This window comes from Panthera uncia, chromosome F1 (genome assembly GCF_023721935.1).
Source record: "Panthera uncia isolate 11264 chromosome F1, Puncia_PCG_1.0, whole genome shotgun sequence".
In the NCBI taxonomy this organism is placed as follows: domain Eukaryota; kingdom Metazoa; phylum Chordata; class Mammalia; order Carnivora; family Felidae; genus Panthera; species Panthera uncia.
The window spans coordinates 21,668,380-21,685,751 of record NC_064813.1 but is presented as its reverse complement, the minus strand read 5'-3'; the positions used below and the strand labels follow the sequence as shown (position 1 = coordinate 21,685,751).

Below are 17,372 nucleotides of genomic sequence, written 5' to 3'. Positions count from 1 at the left end.
AAAATTGGTTGCCTTGGTTGTCTACGTAACAATTATTTATAGCAAATTCTCCCATAAAGACTTTGTCCTGTCTTTATGCAGTCACTAGCATAGTACTTTGCACAGAGCAAATGTTGAAAGTAATACAATTACTAGAAACGTTTTTAAAATAAATGCTTGTTAATAGCAGAAGTACATAACATATCATTTTAGTCTTCTGTTTAGATATTGTAATTTAACATCTTGGATAGTCATAACAGTGACCTAGCAGAATGAAATATGTTTATTTGTTCATTAATTTGATCTGAAGTTGAATGTCAGGCATTGGATTGGGGAATAAACCAATGAAGAAGGTAGGGCCATTCCCTTAAAGAGTTTAAAAATGGTAATTTTAACTTTTGCCTACTAAAATAATTTTTAAAGTAAAATATACTACTTTTATTCTGCTTATTCGTGTTACTTTCTTTCATGCCACTGTGGTAATGAATTAAAGAAGTTGGTTTTGTTCTCTGGTTTTCATTTGCTTTTCCAATTTACAGGAAAGTTGGGAGGGTTTACTATGTGTTGACCCAAGAATAGGAAGAAAAATAACTTTTTAAAAATTTTTTATGGACTTTGTGAATTTATATCTTATTAAGAAATAATTCTGTCTTAATCTCCTTTTTAAATTTTTATTAAAAAAATGTGCTTGGCTTGATTATTAAATAATAATTATTGATTCAAAAGAAACAAAAGAAAAATGTTAGTAGTTATATCAATATTACCACATCTGAAACTCGTAATTGTATGAAAGATTAAAGAATGTTACAACAAAATGCAAACTAGAAATGTGATTGAGTCCTTTCCTCCACCAACAGAATTAAGATCTGCGTTAACTTTGAACTCTAGTTTTTCTGGAAAGACCACATTTTCCCATATGATCCTTTAGGTTTCTACTGTATATGTGAAGCAATCTTTAGGAAGAGGCTTAGAACCTTTCTGTATATTCCTAAATAAATGATTAACGCTTTCTCTAAAGTTCTCAACAATTGAGAAATTACTATATTTGTAGCTTTGGAGGGTAACGTAATGTCTTCAGTTTGTTTCAGAGACTGATTCTTTATTCCTGTGTTGTGTATGTATATGTGTTTTTTTTTTTTCTCTTTTTTATGTATCATGGCACACGAGCAGACATTAATGAATGTGAACAAGTGCCTAAGCCTTGTGCATATCAGTGCTCCAACACCCCCGGCAGCTTCAAGTGTATCTGTCCACCAGGTCAACATTTATTAGGGGACGGGAAATCTTGCGCCGGATTGGAGAGGCTGCCTAACTATGGCACCCAATACAATAGCTATAACCTTGCACGGTTCTCCCCTGTGAGAAACAACTATCAACCTCAACAGCATTACAGACAGTACTCACATCTCTACAGCTCCTACTCGGAGTATAGAAACAGCAGAACATCTCTCTCCAGGACTAGAAGGACTATTAGGAAAACTTGTCCTGAAGGCTCTGAGGCGAGCCGTGACACATGTGTAGGTAAATGTCAGCCATATTGCATTTCCTTTCTGTGGGCTCACGTATGGACCAGAGTCTAAGCATATGCACAGCACCTGTGGTATTTTGGGTGCAGTGAACTACATTTGATCTCAAATCTGGGATGACTCAAAGTTCCAACTATTACAACTATTACAAAATTTATTCAAGTAAATGATGCATTTACATGTGTGCATTCTGATAATTGTTTTATATTGGCAGTTTCTCTCTTTTGATCAACTCCTGAAAGTGTTGCTAAATTTAATGCTGTGTAGAAATAAATTTCAGTGACACCTAGAATATATTTTTTAAAAGAGAATATGCATATTGCCACATAATATAATACCATCAGTTTATGGCTATATCTGGTTGATGCCAAAGCAGTGGGTTAAAAGTGAAACTTTCAGCTACTCAGTCAACTGCTCGTTCTATGTGACAACCAACACTGTGTTGACTGTTGTCCCACACCCACCCCCATCCACCCCCGTGGAATTTCTCAGTTTGATTATTTTGTATACATGGAAGTCACTGAAAAGATAATGTGAGCCAGGACAAAACTACGTTGCTTTCATTGCTCTAAAATATGTGCTTTCAATATCTTTATCTAAACTCGCAAGTCTACAGTTTAATTTGTTTGCAAAAGTAAAGTGTAATTTCCAACTCAAGAATTGAGACTTTGTTTTCAGTTAATTTGCAAACATTACCATCTGTCATTCGTTTAATTCAATTATCTGTGAGTGTCCACAGTTTGCATGCCATTGAACTATGTGCCAAGAGAAATTAGCAAACACAAATTAGCCCCACTATTTGTTAGATGACAAAAGAAAGCTAGGAAGAAAGGGAGGAGGGCGGTAAGAAAGAAATTTTGTTTCAATTTAAAGACCCCACAGGCCAACTTCATTTTCTTGCACATTTCTTAGTATTCTACACTTCACTTATTCTCTCCTAAATATACTTTCTGTTACACATTTCTTAAAACATTAAAAAATTGACTTCAATTTTTGCCATTTCTTTTTCTACTCTCCAAGCTCTGTTCCTACATCATTGTCTTCTCAGATGTGCTTTCTCAGTCACTCTTCTGTGGACCCACCTGGACCCTATGACCCTCTTGGATACTTAAACTTTAAACTTTTCTCTTTAAGTCCGGTTCTCTCCAGAACCTTTGTCTAGATGTCCTGATGTATCTGAAAGTTAATACGATGCACATGGAATCTTCTCCCTGTGATCAGTGTCCTAGAAAAAAGTAAAACTAAGGGCAGTGCTAGTGTCTTTTATTCCTTGAACTTCAACCATTAATGCATTCATTATCAATTCTCAACATTTAGTTTATATGCACAAACACTACGTAATTACTGACCCTGTGGACTCCACAATCCTTGCAAGGATATCAAATACCACTCTCAGCTTGCTCCAAACCATTCTGAGTATTGGTAGTGTTTCATGCCCACAATTTTGACTTGACTCTTTGTTGGTGAGAACTTTTCACCATTTTTTTTTTGATTGACAGAATTAAAATTTGACATGTTGTCTTTCAAAGTTTCTTCCAAATAGTCATTCCCACTAAAGGGTTTCATCTCCAATTGTCATTCCACTCTCTGACTTCACCTTAGAAAAGCTCTTCTTCTCTTCTACCTTTACCTTCCTGTCCAACACCCTTGTTTATGGTGTGCCACATGAATTAAACTACACCCCCCACACCATACTCCGTCTAGTTGATTTCTTTTAAGTCATCTGAAGGTCCCAGTCATTTTAAGAAAGCATCTCTGATTACATCCTCCATTTCTTCATCATTATCTAAGCCCTACAGTTTCATAGTAGAGTCTCATGAATGTTTTCTTTCTTTTTCTTTTTTTAAATGTTTTTATTTATTTTTGAGACAGAGACAGAGCATGAGCAGGGGAGGTGCAGAGAGAGAAGGAGACACAGAATCCAAAGTAGGCTCCAGGCTCTGAGCTGGCAGCACAGAGCCCGGCACGGGGCTCAACTCACGGACTGTGAGATCATGACCTGAGCTGAAGTCAGACGCTTAACCGACTGAGACACCCAGGCGCCCCTCATAAATGTTTTCTGTGTCTTTGTGTTTATATTACACTAATATTATATTTGTAAGAATTATCTTCCCCAAACCAATGGCTGTTTGAGGCAGCTACTATTTCAGAGAACCATTCATGGAGAATTTGAAGTAAACTTCCAAAACTCATCAATTACTGGATGTTTGAGTTTTGTTTTGGGGCAGTTAATAGACATTTAGAACTATTTCTTAAAATATGATGAGTATTTTATAGTGTTCATACTAATAAAGAAATTTACACTAAGATTGCAGACAGCTTTGGAATTACGTTACGAGCAAGTTGCAATTAACACCAAATGCCTTTAATTAACCATCTGGGATATGTCTATCTTACAAAAGATTCAAATTAACACTATGCAATCTTGTTTGACTTGGGCTAAAAGTTAGGTTTTTGAGGGAATGATTCCAAAGCTTAACAGGAGAAATGAACACTGCGCTGCCTCTGAATGCAGAAATTACACTTGGGGCCACTTTAAAATTCATACTCTGGCAAGAGCGATATTGACTTCTTGGATTTCCTCATCGTTTACATTTCTGTGATTATTTTAGGTTGAAGCAGATTATAAAGGGAAAAAGTAAAAATAACTCACACAAGTTGTGGAATAAATGCTTTGGTTAACTAAAATGGGGCAAAACCATTAACAACTATTTGATGAGTGTTTATCGTTAACAGATTTTGAATCATTGCAGTTACATTCTGAGCATATGTGAAACATGTACAATGAACACATCCCTTTGCTCTGTGTCACCTCCCAGTTTTCATCTCCTCTTTACTTCCACCCGACAGCACTCCTGCTGCCATTTCACATCATGTTCTCTCTTCATTCTTCCACTGGTTGGTGCAACTATGAACAAATTCTAACATAAAGCAAAACACAGTTGTGATAAGGAATCTGAGGCCTCCCAAATCACATCTCCTATCCTGAAACCAAATAGCAATTAATTTTTATCACCCATTCTCACTCTCCTTTTTATGGCTGCTTTCTTGGCTTTGTTTAATAATAGCAGATAAATAGTTGTTTACTATAAAATGCTTTCCCTTTATTGTGGTATATGAACCTTCCAACAAATCTACATCAGTGATTACTTTTGACAAAAGAATTGACTGAAGTTTTGAGGAGTAAAGTGGGCTCAAGGTGTCATAGCAACTATAGATATGTAGTTGCCATTAGTACTTTATAATTGCATGAAGTGTGATGAATATGCTTATCACAAAATTAAAAACACTTCTACTTACTATCTCTGTATGGGAAAGTGACGCACGGATGTAGGGGGCAGGTGTGAGGAGAGACAGGAGACTAAAGTTTAAATAAAAATGAACATTCCTTGTTCTAGTTAACACCAATAGAAAATTCGTCTTTTAAGTAAACCCTAGTATAAAGGGTATAAAGGGTATACTTTATGTACTTTATAAAGAGTATAAAGGGTATAAAGACCTACTATAAAGTCAAGACTTTAGTACTTTGGTGGTTTAGGATCTTGTACAGATCTGTTTCATCTGCCATTCCTAATACAGAAATATAGAAATTGGCCAGTTTGGGGCTTCGGCTCATATATACTTACACACAGAAGAGATGTTCATATTTTATGAAATAGTACAATTGATATTGGACTCCATTAAAAACAGATCCTGATATAAAACAGCTCTGAGCATGTTAAATCCCATGAGTTGTAAAAAATAGAAGTTTTTCTATTGTATATCCACAACTTGTGTATAATTGGTTCTGTCAAGTTTCTGCCTTTGTTTTGCATGGTTGTACACCCTGCTTTCTTTCTGCGTAGATATTGATGAATGTGAAAACCGAGACACTTGCCAGCACGAATGTAAAAATACCTTTGGAAGCTATCAGTGCATCTGTCCACCTGGCTATCAGCTTACGCTCAATGGAAAGACCTGTCAAGGTAAGAAAAAGTTGGGATGTTCATTGCTGCGACTTGACTTAGAGCCGGTGTAGGAGAGTGTGAGAAAATAATGTTTTCTTTCTTTTTTTTTTTAAATAATTATTCTCCTAGTTGCTTCCTCTTCCTTCTCATTCCCCTTGGTCATATTTATTTTTAAACATTGCCTTTGCAAGTAGGAGAACCAGTAAGAGAGCAAGTAGGCAAAGGAAAATTGTTGAGAATCAGTACTGGTTCAGTCTTACAGAAGGAGCAAGAATGCCTAAACCAGTTCATGTTATATATTTTTAAAAATAAGTGGAAATAAACCTCTTCAAATGTCTTTTCAAAGTTCAGCCAAGATGGAAGAGGAAATAGGAAGAGACCTTGGTAAATCTTACTCCAGTATTAGGCACTATTTTATTTTTTGTCTTGGCAAACAGTGGGTGGTCAACTAAGCAATCTATTCTTTGAGTCTACAAATGATGTGGCACAATCACGAACTGGCAGTGCAGAATGCAAAAGGTGCATCTGCAAATGAATAAAATAATCTCTTCCCTTTAATATCTTAGTCCAATGGAAACAGACATGTTAATAAAAACATACAGGGCTATAGGTACTATAACGGAGTTTGGGACAATGTGTAGTGATGGTAGAAAAGAAAAAAAAACTATCAATCTCAATATTACCCTCTTTACACAAAAATATGTAAAGCATTTTGCTTTAATGAGATATATTATGTTGCAATGCAAACTTAGATCAAAAAGAAATAAGAACCTACGTCAAGAGACCCCCTCAATTTTGTGGACAAAATCAGAAGTAGTATATAGGTCTTAACAAGCTATATAATGAATTATATTAATTTCTGTTATATACAAACTGTATCCTTTGCTAAAGTACAACAAATAAAATCTCCAAAGGAGTGCTTATCAGTACCAGTCAAATTTAGATTACATTTTCCCTCTGTGTGAGATTCACAAGACTTGCTAGGATTTCAAGTCACGGAAAGTGTGTTCCAGGAAACAAGAGCTGGATGTATGATGGGGCCACCTCAGTTCCATAAGCTCTAACCCCTCCCTCACCCATTCACCCATTCCCTCCCTGATATCCCCCACTGGATCATGTAGACTGGAAAAGGAAAGTGAACACCGTAATAACCTTCGCTCCCAGCCATCTGTCACAAACATTTATTTAAAACCCTATGCAGAACTTTCTACTGAGGTTTGAAGTACGAGAATAATATATTACATTATAGTCATGTTTTTCCAAAGCAAGTATTAACTCATTTTAATCAACAGTACAGATATGTCAAGGGCAATAATTTGTACCCATTCCACAGATAATAAATTCTCAGAGTGATTACATGAGCATTAATATCCTAGAATAATCAAGAACAAGGGTAGGACTTGATCACAGATCTCATAATGTCTAGAATGGGCCTTTGTCTCTCCTATGATGCTTTGAATACCAGGGTCATTGTACTGTAGCATCAGGGTAAGGTGAGAGCATTTACAACTGTCCTTGTTTTATAACCCACCCCAGGTTGTCACCCCAAGAACCCTCTGAAGAAGTGGCAATGCCCAACATTAACACTGCACTTCCTGTGAGTGTGCCAGGCACCAAGGAAGGAAGCAGAGTAGATACGAAAGCATTTGGAATAACCAACCAAATTACAAAACCTGTTAGCCAGATTTTTAAGTGCTATATTGTATCATATTCTCATGAGAGAATTTTTCTTTTTTTCTAAATTATGGCAGTTTGTTCTTTAAATGCCCTCACCACTCATTCAGTTCAAAACATTTTTCAACTTTCAGTTGTGCTTCAGAGAGTGGAAAATAATGGGAACAAATCAGAAACAGGTGTCACTTGAAATGTTTGTGATTTAAATGGGTTACATATTTTTGTGGTTTTAAAAAAGACTTGAGAGAAAACAATTACATCTTTTAAAGCAGTCTTTAATCTGAAGAATAACTTAGAGTCTTGTTATAGCTTTAGAAAGTGTTTCAGGCATTTGTGAGAGAAAAAAGGTTGGTAGTCACATGTGCATTCTTGAAGCTTTATACATTAGTGATAAAACTGTGAGTGATAAAAAGGAAATTAAAGTGAATCTGACATTACACAAGGACAGAGACGCTAGTCAAAAGTGGAAGTCACCAGACTACAAAATGAAAAACAAAAAACATGACTGATAATGATTTGCCCAAGAAGCGGAGAGGAGAAACTAAAAGATCTTTCTGCTAATTTTAAGCCCCACTAATCTAATTTTAAACGTTTAGAAACACTTTATTGGCATTGCATTTGAAATTAGTGTTCTAATTTATCCAAGTTTTTTTTAATTTTTTTTTAATGTTTATTTATTTTTGAGAGAGAGACAGAGTGTGAGTGAGGGAGGAGCAGAGAGAGAGGGAGACCCAGAATCTGAAGCAGGCTCCAGGCCCTGAGCTGTCAGCAGAGAGCCCGATGCGGGGCTTGAACTCATGACCCCGCGAGATCATGACCTGAGCTGAAGTCAGACGCTTACTGAATGAGCCCCTAATTTATCCAAGTTTTTAAAAAGGAATCCGTAATATTATCAAGAATCTAAATTATTCTTTCTATAAGACAAATGTTTCAAGTATGTTTATCTTAAATTATTGTTTGATGTATCCAGAAGCACTTGGTTAAATGCATTCATATGTCCTAAAGCTATTAATATTAAAGTTTTTCAGTTCATCTTGTATTCTTTTCTTGCAGAATATTTATGTTATAAAATCCCTATCCTTTCATTTCTATCATAGTAATTTTCTTGTAATATTTAATAAAAACCAGACATCATCACATTGTCAGCTAACAGAAGACAGCACGATTTCTCCATCTTTTCTGGCTTCTCTTTTTAAGACCAGGCAGTAGAATAAATGAACAGAGCAAGCAGAGTGAATGCCTGTAGGGTGTTTAAGCCTGAGGAGATGGTTGTAGACAAAAGACAAAGAAGAGCCACCTGCCCAGAAGCCAAAATACTAAAGAAAGCTTGTCAATGGGAAGTGTGCACTCTGGAGCTAAGGGTGAACACTTTGAATATTAGATTTTGTTTATTTTTATAAACTCACATTCAGCCATTGGAAATCTGTGATAAGATAACTGCTCTTATTATGCATACAGACATGTAACCAGATTCTGGACTCCAGGCTGCCATTTCCATGGGCCCCTGTAGCCCACTGGCCTCCATATGTCTGCAAGAACTCACCATAAAAATTAGAGCTAAAATTAAATTTGGTGGTTGAGTGTGAAGTGAATGTTTTTTGTGAGAAAAAAGAAGATAAGGCTAATTGAATTTCTTTCACATTTTCCTAAAGGGCCTTTTACTTCATTCTTAGATAATCTCATTTTGCCAAGGAGATAACACCCTTCTGATAGATAAAATCATAATTAGAAATTGGTTCAGAGACAACAGGCAAGATTTCAGTGTAATAAAAATTTGTTTCATTCTGCCTTCTATTCCTGTAGGAAAACTAGTCCTAGAAAGCACATTATGTTTAATATCAGCACATCTAAGTAACTACAAAGTCAAGTAAGTGATTTACTCCATATCACTATAGCTCAACATCTTTTTACTTTGTGAAAACTATTAGCAAGTTTAAAGGAAATAATTATACTGTCATTTCCTATAAAACAGAATATACTTGAAACCAAATCTAAAGTGCTCATTTTTGAGACAGAAATACAAATAGTAAATAATTCAGAAATAAAATTTAACATTTATTGTCCATGGTTAAAATACTATCTCTTGGGGCGCCTGGGTGGCTGAGTCGGTTAAGCGTCCGACTTCGGCTCAGGTCACAATCTCGCGGTATGTGGGTTCGAGCCCCATGTCGGGCTCTGTGCTGACTGCTCAGAGCCCGGAGCCTGTTTCAGATTCTGTGTCTCCCTCTCTCTCTGACCCTCCCCCATTCATGCTCTGTCTCTCTCTGTCTCAAAAATAAACGTTAAAAAAAAAAAAAATTTTTTTTTTTAAATAATAAAATACTATCTCTTGGAATTTCTTCTCTCCTTTCTTTTTATAGCAGTATTTCAAGTTATTTGAGGGTTCACAAAAGAACTTACAACTTTAAGCCAAGTCCCACATACATACCATTATGCAGATACCAAGTCACTTACTACCATGAAATGATATAATAGTTTCACATGCACATTGGTGTTGGCACCAATTCCATGATAGAAGTGGTTTTAACCTTTAGGTCCTACCTCTGCAGAGAACTGATTTGGTTCCAATTAATTGTAATTGTTTCCTCTGTACATCAAGATCTAGGTTTATTCAAATACTAAAGAAGGAGGCGTGTTCCAGGTGCCTATATACAGCCAATTGACTTAAGACTTTATCTAAAATAAGTAGTCTTCAAATTTTTTGCTTGCCTGCTGCAAAAAGAAATTTGAAAACCTTATACGTGTGTCATTCATAATTTTTAAAACTGACCTCCAAAGTTTCATATCATATTTAAATTGTTATAAAGGGTGTGAATTCTGGCTTTGTTGTTTGATGTACATGTGCCTTAAATATATTTTCCTCAGTACTTTGGAGCTGTTGATTTAACCCAGTTAATGGGGAATGACCACTATATAATTTAGAAGTCTATAGTCATTGTTAAACCAACCAACTTGACTGTCAGAAAAAATCTAAGGTCATTTTTGCTGTTCAAGTAAAAGTGTTAAGTAGGTGTTCCCATGACAACCAGCTCACTTCTGAAATCTGACTTAAAATAGAGAGCTAAGACCATTGGTTTATAGCAATGGTGAAATAAGGCCTGACACCATCAATATGAATAACCAGTTTTTCTCACCCTGAATATGTGCTTTGAATCATCTTACACTTGGGTATCATAAAAAGACTAAGGATTAGTGAAAACCTTTCTTTTGTAAAGCAGAAGAAGGATATTAAATGGGAATGGGGACAGGAGAACTCCAGGCCACAGGAAGTTCTTGGGCAGAGTGCTTTTAGGAAAGAGAACATAAGGGAAATGTGTTTCTGGATGGAAACTGATTCCCGAAGTATTTGCCTGCTGTCCCGCTGCTGAAGAGCTTCCGCCCACCACCAGGGGAATGCAGGTACCACAGCTGGAGACGAGTGCCCTAAAATATGTTTCTTGAGGACCTCAAAATCCCTAAAAAACTTTGTAGAACTCTATGGACGCTCCTTCCAGAAAATCCATCAATCTCAATGTTGCACTCACTGTCTGTCTGACTCTGTCCATCTGTCTGTTTCTCTCTCACACAGATACACACACTCACACAGGCACACACAAAAAGATTTTCATTCATAAATCCCCTGATGCTTGAATATGGACCCTAAGTTAAAAATCATGGCTCAAAAACATTTATTTTCAGAAAGCTCAAAAAAGGTTTCCTTTAGCTCCATCTTGATATTTCTTTTTTTTTTTTTTAATTTTTTAATGTTTAGTTTTGAGAGAGAGAGAGAGAGAAAGACAGAGCATGAGCAGGGGAGAGCAGACAGAGAGGGAAACAGAATCTGAAGCAGGCTGGAGGCTCTGAGTGGCCTGCATGGAGCCTGACGTGGGGCTCAAACTCACAAACCATGAGATCATGACCTGAGCCAAAGTCGGATGCTTAACCAACTAAGCCACCCAGGCACCCCTTGATCTCTCTTAATTATAGTGATTTAAGGGTTTTTATTTACCAACTTGGTATAGAAAGCAACAAAATAAACGGCATTTCGTTTGCATGTTTTCCCATTACCCTAGGGAGAGCTATTAGCATAGAGAGTGCACCCCACCCCCATAACACCTGAGGATGGATTCTCCACAGTTCAGATTTGATTAAACTTGGATTATGGTTCTTGGGTCATTCATTTGATCCTGGTTTTGGTTTTTTTTCTAAATTCTCTCTCTCTCCACAAGATCTGACTAACCTGTACAATCTCCCCTGAATTTATCTCTTGACTACTTTAATGTCCACTACCCTACCTCCCACTCGACATTTTGAACTTCTAAAACAAAATACCAGGAAGGATCACTCACATTATAAAAAGATTCTTCACTTCACAGGAAGGTTCACAAGTGTCCTTTAAATTTTTAGCTTGTTTTTCATGAATTTAAAGTATTAGTTGCTTTAAAAAAACTCAAATGCAGTCTGTTTCCCAAATGATAGCTTAATAGCGTCCCTTCTACTTTTATAGCTTTTATTTTTCAATGGCCTTTCACATATGTTACAAAAAATATGTATGTCCCCAAAGCAGTATGGGTAATAGCACAGCCAGTATCAGGATTCCCCACTTTATGGTTGAAAAAGCCTAGGTATTCCCCACTATGTGGTTGAAAAAACTTAGGGATGAATTCATTCATGGGGAGAAGGAGGTTAGCCCTCACCATTTCGGTCACATAGCCACAACCCCTGCTCTGATGGCCAGCTCTGACCCAAGTTGCTGATGCTGTGTGTTCCTTGTGATGTTTGCTAGATGTTGATGAGTGTCTGGAGCAGAGTGTGCGCTGTGGGCCAAATCGCATGTGCTTCAACATGAGAGGAAGCTACCAGTGCATCGATACCCCCTGTCCACCCAACTACCAACGGGATCCTGTTTCAGGGTACGTCTTGCCTCCTCTTCACAGAAATACTTTTCTTTGAAGTTTGTTTACTTACTTTGAGAGAGAGAACACAAGCCGGGGAGGAACAGAGAGAGAGGGAGAGAGAGAGAATCTCAAGCAGGCTCTGCACTGTCAGCGCAGAGCCCAAAGCGGGGCTCGAACTCACGAACCGTGAGATCATGACCTGAGCCGAAATCAAGAGTCGGACGCTCAACTGACTGATCCACCCAGGCTCCCCAGTCCCAGGAATACTTTTGAAAAGCTTTCTCTCCTCAACCAACAAGCCCTGTCTGTAGGCATATGTAATTCACACCAAGTCAATAAACCCAAGGGTATATGGAGTTACAGTGAATGGGTATGAAATGAGCTCATCCTGCAGCAGCCACTGTAGCCTAAACTATCACTTTTGTCTGCCAAGGTTTTCCCGGACTGTCTCCACAGTATGTAATCCGCCATGCCACATCTAGAATTCTGCCTCAGCAGTGAGAGTTTTATGGGGTGATAGAACCTGACTTTGAAATTTTCTAGTTTCCGTTCGTGTTGCCTCAGGGTTTTAAGGGCTCTCAGCACTTAAAGCATTCCAAGAAGTACCTTGGCTGTAATTATGTTGACTCACTGTGACTCCATGAGAGAATGCTGATGAGCAAGGATGAGTCAATAGTCTGCCCATTCATATATCGTCTTGCTTACATTTCCTGCTGTCTGAAACAGTATCTTTTCTGAGTTCCAAAAAAACTACTCTTCTGTTTTTTCCCACCTTTTACAGAAATGTCATACTCTGTTCAGGTACCAAGTCAATGGGGTGCTTGAAAACAGAGATAGTGGTAGTCATGAATAAGACCCATTAAGAAGGCGGTTCTGAAACCAAATGCTGGTTGGAGCTCACACTTTGTTTTTCCTCTCAACAGTGACTACCAAGTTACTGTAACAGGACCAAGTGTGGACTGCCCACAATCCACTGAAAACCTATTCATAATTGTTTGGGGGGGGGGGTGAGGAATAGGAAAGTGAGGGAGAAAATTAAAAATATTGACTTGGGAAACATCTAAAAATACTATGACTGAAGAATCCATATCTTCAGAAAATAGTCCTTTGTGCATTGTTTTTAAATTTTACTCTCCATTACCAGTGATTTCTGGCAGACAACTTAAAAGTCATGATGCCTCAAAAACAGCCAGTGTGGGCTCTGAAAAAAGAAAACGTAGTATTTGTAATCTAAAATAATGTGGAAAACAAATACAAAAGGAAGCGCCTCCCCCCCCAACCAAGAATCTTAGTTGACCTTTCATTATTTTTAGAAAAATAAACCAAATATTACTATATTCTATTTCAGCTTTCAGTCTTGGGATAGATGTTACAATTTAAAAATAGCTTGTGTTCCTTTCATTAAAAAGTACTTGTTTCCAGTATATGTACATAAGATGCTTCTATTTCCAAAATTGACTTTCCATTTTAAAGACACTGTTGTGGTACTCATACTTACTTCAGTGGTTCAAAAACTTCTGATCTTAATGAAACTGAGAGATAGATATTTGACTCTAGACCAGCATGCTCTCACAGACATCTGGCATCTGGTTTGAGTTAGTGACCGAGAACGTGGGGTGGCCTATTGCTCTTGCAGTCAGACTGTCTACTCCCTTTAATGCCTAAAAGTTGTCATGGATCCTGGTCAGCTGCCTCATGCCCTCTCCTGCTTCCAAGCCAGATAACTATATGCATTTCATGCGTTTGTCGTCCTTAGGTTCTGCCTCAAGAACTGTCCACCCAATGATTTGGAATGTGCCTTGAGCCCATATGCCTTGGAATACAAACTTGTCTCACTCCCATTTGGAATAGCTGCCAATCAAGATTTAATCCGGCTGGTTGCATACACGCAGGATGGAGTGATGCATCCCAGGACAACTTTCCTCATGGTAGATGTGGAACAGACTGTTCCTTTTGCCTTAAGGGACGAAAACCTGAAAGGAGTGGTGTATACAACACGACCTTTGCGAGAACCAGAAACCTACCGCATGAGGGTTCGAGCCTCATCCTACAGTGCCAATGGGACCATTGAATATCAGACCACATTCATAGTATATATAGCTGTGTCTGCCTATCCATACTAAGAAGTCCTCCAGAGCCTAATCCAATATTTAAACTGCATTAATCATGGGTATCAAGTCCCCTTCCAGATTACCATCTCCTGAACAGTTGCAATCTTGGCAACTTGAAAATGGTGCTATGCTCTGTTTTGTGTGCCTTCCTTGGTGCCGCTGAGGTATTTTCATGAACCCACCATGGTCATTTCTTTTGGTAAAGTCTAGAAAAGTCCCTTATTATTTTCTTTATTTATTACACTGGAACAGTTACTTTCCAAAGATTATTCTGAACATCTTAGAAGGACATATCAGTGATGTTTTATTGTAGTATAAGAGCTAAGATAGTTTTCCTTAAAAAAAAAAAAATGAAAACAAAAATAACTCATTCAAAGCCAATGGATTTTTGAGCATTTTAGAATAATAAAACTGGCTGCTATGTGTTTGATCAAAGCTTATTAAGTAACTTATGAAGATGCTTTTTTTAAGTATTCACACTTTATAATGGGATTTATACACCTATTTACACTTTAAGGGAAAAAGAAGCACCACTCATTTGAGAAATATAGTACAGCTTCTAGAATGTTTTTTTGATACCAAATGGTGTTCACGTAGATTGAACATCCAAAAGAAGGATATTATTTTCAGTGGTTTTGTGAAATGAGATGGACCACTTATGATAATAGAAAAAATATTATTTTGTCCTCAGATGATTGTTCATGGCATGGATCTTTGCCCTAGCCTTTTGATATAACCTTCCTTTCAGTTAGCTCTATAGCTTTTACATTCCAGTATTTTATTTTCCTGTCAATTGGAAACAATTTTTACAAATACCAATGGGACAGTTTCCTTTGTTTTTCTTGAAAATCTTGTATGTTCAAATTAGCATAAATGTTGAACGTCAATACACTGTACATGGTGGTAACAGACTCTGGAAGCAATTCTCAAGATGTATTCTATTTTTATGAAATGTATATATATATTACCTTGGTGTATTTTCTATATAATATCTTGATGGACTCTTTTATAAAATTATTTTATAAAGCAAAAAACAATGTTACAGTAAAACCAGCCTAAATAAAATTTTCACATCCCTTTTCTTAACCTTTTTGAAAACTTAGTTTGTTTCCTTACAGCTATATAAGCTGTTAAAGTTTATAGTCACATATGCACACACCTCTGTGTGTGTGTCAGACATAGCCAGACTGAAACAGACTTTAAATGGATTCTCTGAATTGGATATGCATTAACTTTAATTCTGTGATATCATCAGACTTAATGGTATTAATAACCCATCTCAAGTGGTAAAGTGGACTCTGGTTGTTAATGGGATATGGTGCCAAAATTGTGCGTAACTTATCGCCAATAGACACTTCTAACCAAGGGACTATGGAAGACATGGCCTTGAACAATCAAATATTTACTCCTATAAATCGTTTAGTGAAAATGGAGACTAGTTGATGGGTTGGTTACTTGTAAGTGCACTGGAAAACATGGAGAAAGAAAATAATGAGTTTAGGGCTTTAAATTCTCAACTAAAGTTCTGCAAAAAGTATATAAAGTTGAATGATGATCTGAAAGAAACCCTTATCTCTTAGAACTGCAGAGCCAAGTTTTCTAAAAACCAGACCAAAGGTCCAATTCTGGCAGTAGCTGGATTACAATACAAATTTAATTCCTACTCTCACACTTTCTCTTGTGTTAAAGCAGTGATTAAAAAGGAACTGTGACCCCCAAATTTGAGAGCGAGTCAAATGAGCAGATTTTGATGAAGCTGGAATCCCTGAATTCCAAATCTGATGTGTTTTCCATGCCAACAGAAACATCTCTTCCTCTCTGTCTAGGAAGTTAGTCTTCTTTGTCTAAACAACCTATAACAGTCTCTCCTGAAACTCTTGCAAAAGACTCTAAGCCTTCTCAGGACCAATGCTTATCACCTTTCATTGCTTGTAGACCTACAACCATTTATGTCTTTACAATTCAATAACAAAACCAAAAAAAAAAATGAAGCTTGTATTTTGAGTGGGTTTTTTTTTTTGTAATTCATATTTACTATATTTTTTAAAGTAATCACTGCAACAGATTCTTTTTAAACCTGGTCCTTCCCACAATCAGTGTTTCTTCTATTTTCACTTATTGGCATGCTGTCCTTTCCAACTCCACGTACTTTACTCTAACCCAGCTGCCAAGCTCTGTTTGATGCCAAATCATCCATCCAGTCTTCCCCGATCCTTTAAACAAAAGACCCAAAAGACCCCTCTTCTGCACCTAAACTCACATACTTTCTATGTACCTCTATTATGTCACTTGTAACCTTGTATTTCGTATTATGGTCGCTTAGCATGTGCGTTCTCTTGCCTACTAGACGGCAGTAGGAGGCAACCTTCAGAATGGGAGAAGATATTTCCAAATGACATATAAGATAAAGGGTTAGTATCCAATATATATATATATATATATATATACATATATACGTATATATATATATACATATATATATATATATATACTTATCAAACTCAACACCCCAAAATAGAAATAATCCAGTTAAGAAATGGGCAAAAGACATGAATGCACATTTTTCCAAAGAAGACATCCAGATGGCTAACAGATACATGAAAATATGCTCAACATCAGTCATTATCAGGGAAACACAAATCAAAACTACAGTGAAATATCACCTCATACCTGTCAGAATGGCTAAAATTAACAACACAGGAAATAACAGATGTTGGTGAGGATATGGAGAAAGAGGAACCCTCTTACACTGTGGTTGGGAATACAAATTGGTGCTGCCACTCTGGAAAACAGTATGGAGATTCCTCAAAAAGTTAAAAATAGAGCTACCCTTATTCCAGCAATTGCATTACTAGATATTCACCCAAAGGATACAAAAATATTGATTCAAAAGGATACATGTACCCTGATGTTTATAGCATTATCAACAACAGCCACATTATGGAAAGAGTCCAAATGTCCGTCAACTGATGAGTAGATAAAGAGGTTGTGGTGTGTGTATATATATATATATAACGGACTATTACTCAGCCATAAAGAAAGAATGAAATCTTGCCATTTGCAGCAACATAAATGGAGCTATAGTATTTTATGCTAAGTGAAATAAGTCAGTCAGTTAGAGATAGACAAATACCATATGATTGCATGCATGTGAAATTTAAGAAACAAAACATGAACACTGGGTGGGAGGGGAAAGAAACAGAGGCAAACCATAAAACAGATTCTTAACTATAGAGAACAAACTAAGAGTTGCTGGAG

At 36.9% G+C, this 17,372-nt stretch overlaps 1 protein-coding gene across 1 annotated transcript in view; it reads left to right on the top strand.

Annotated features, from left to right (window-relative positions):
- HMCN1 (hemicentin 1) overlaps nucleotides 1-15,072 on the top strand; it is a 463,881-nt gene extending 448,809 nt beyond the window's left edge. Inside the window, exons 104-107 of the mRNA XM_049634070.1 lie at nucleotides 1,150-1,500; nucleotides 5,351-5,470; nucleotides 11,892-12,018; nucleotides 13,760-15,072. Of these exons, the coding sequence (XP_049490027.1) occupies nucleotides 1,150-1,500; nucleotides 5,351-5,470; nucleotides 11,892-12,018; nucleotides 13,760-14,126 (965 nt within the window). The 3' untranslated portion in view covers nucleotides 14,127-15,072. The remainder of the gene's footprint in view (nucleotides 1-1,149; nucleotides 1,501-5,350; nucleotides 5,471-11,891; nucleotides 12,019-13,759) is intronic.
- The last annotated feature ends 2,300 nt before the right edge of the window (nucleotides 15,073-17,372 follow it).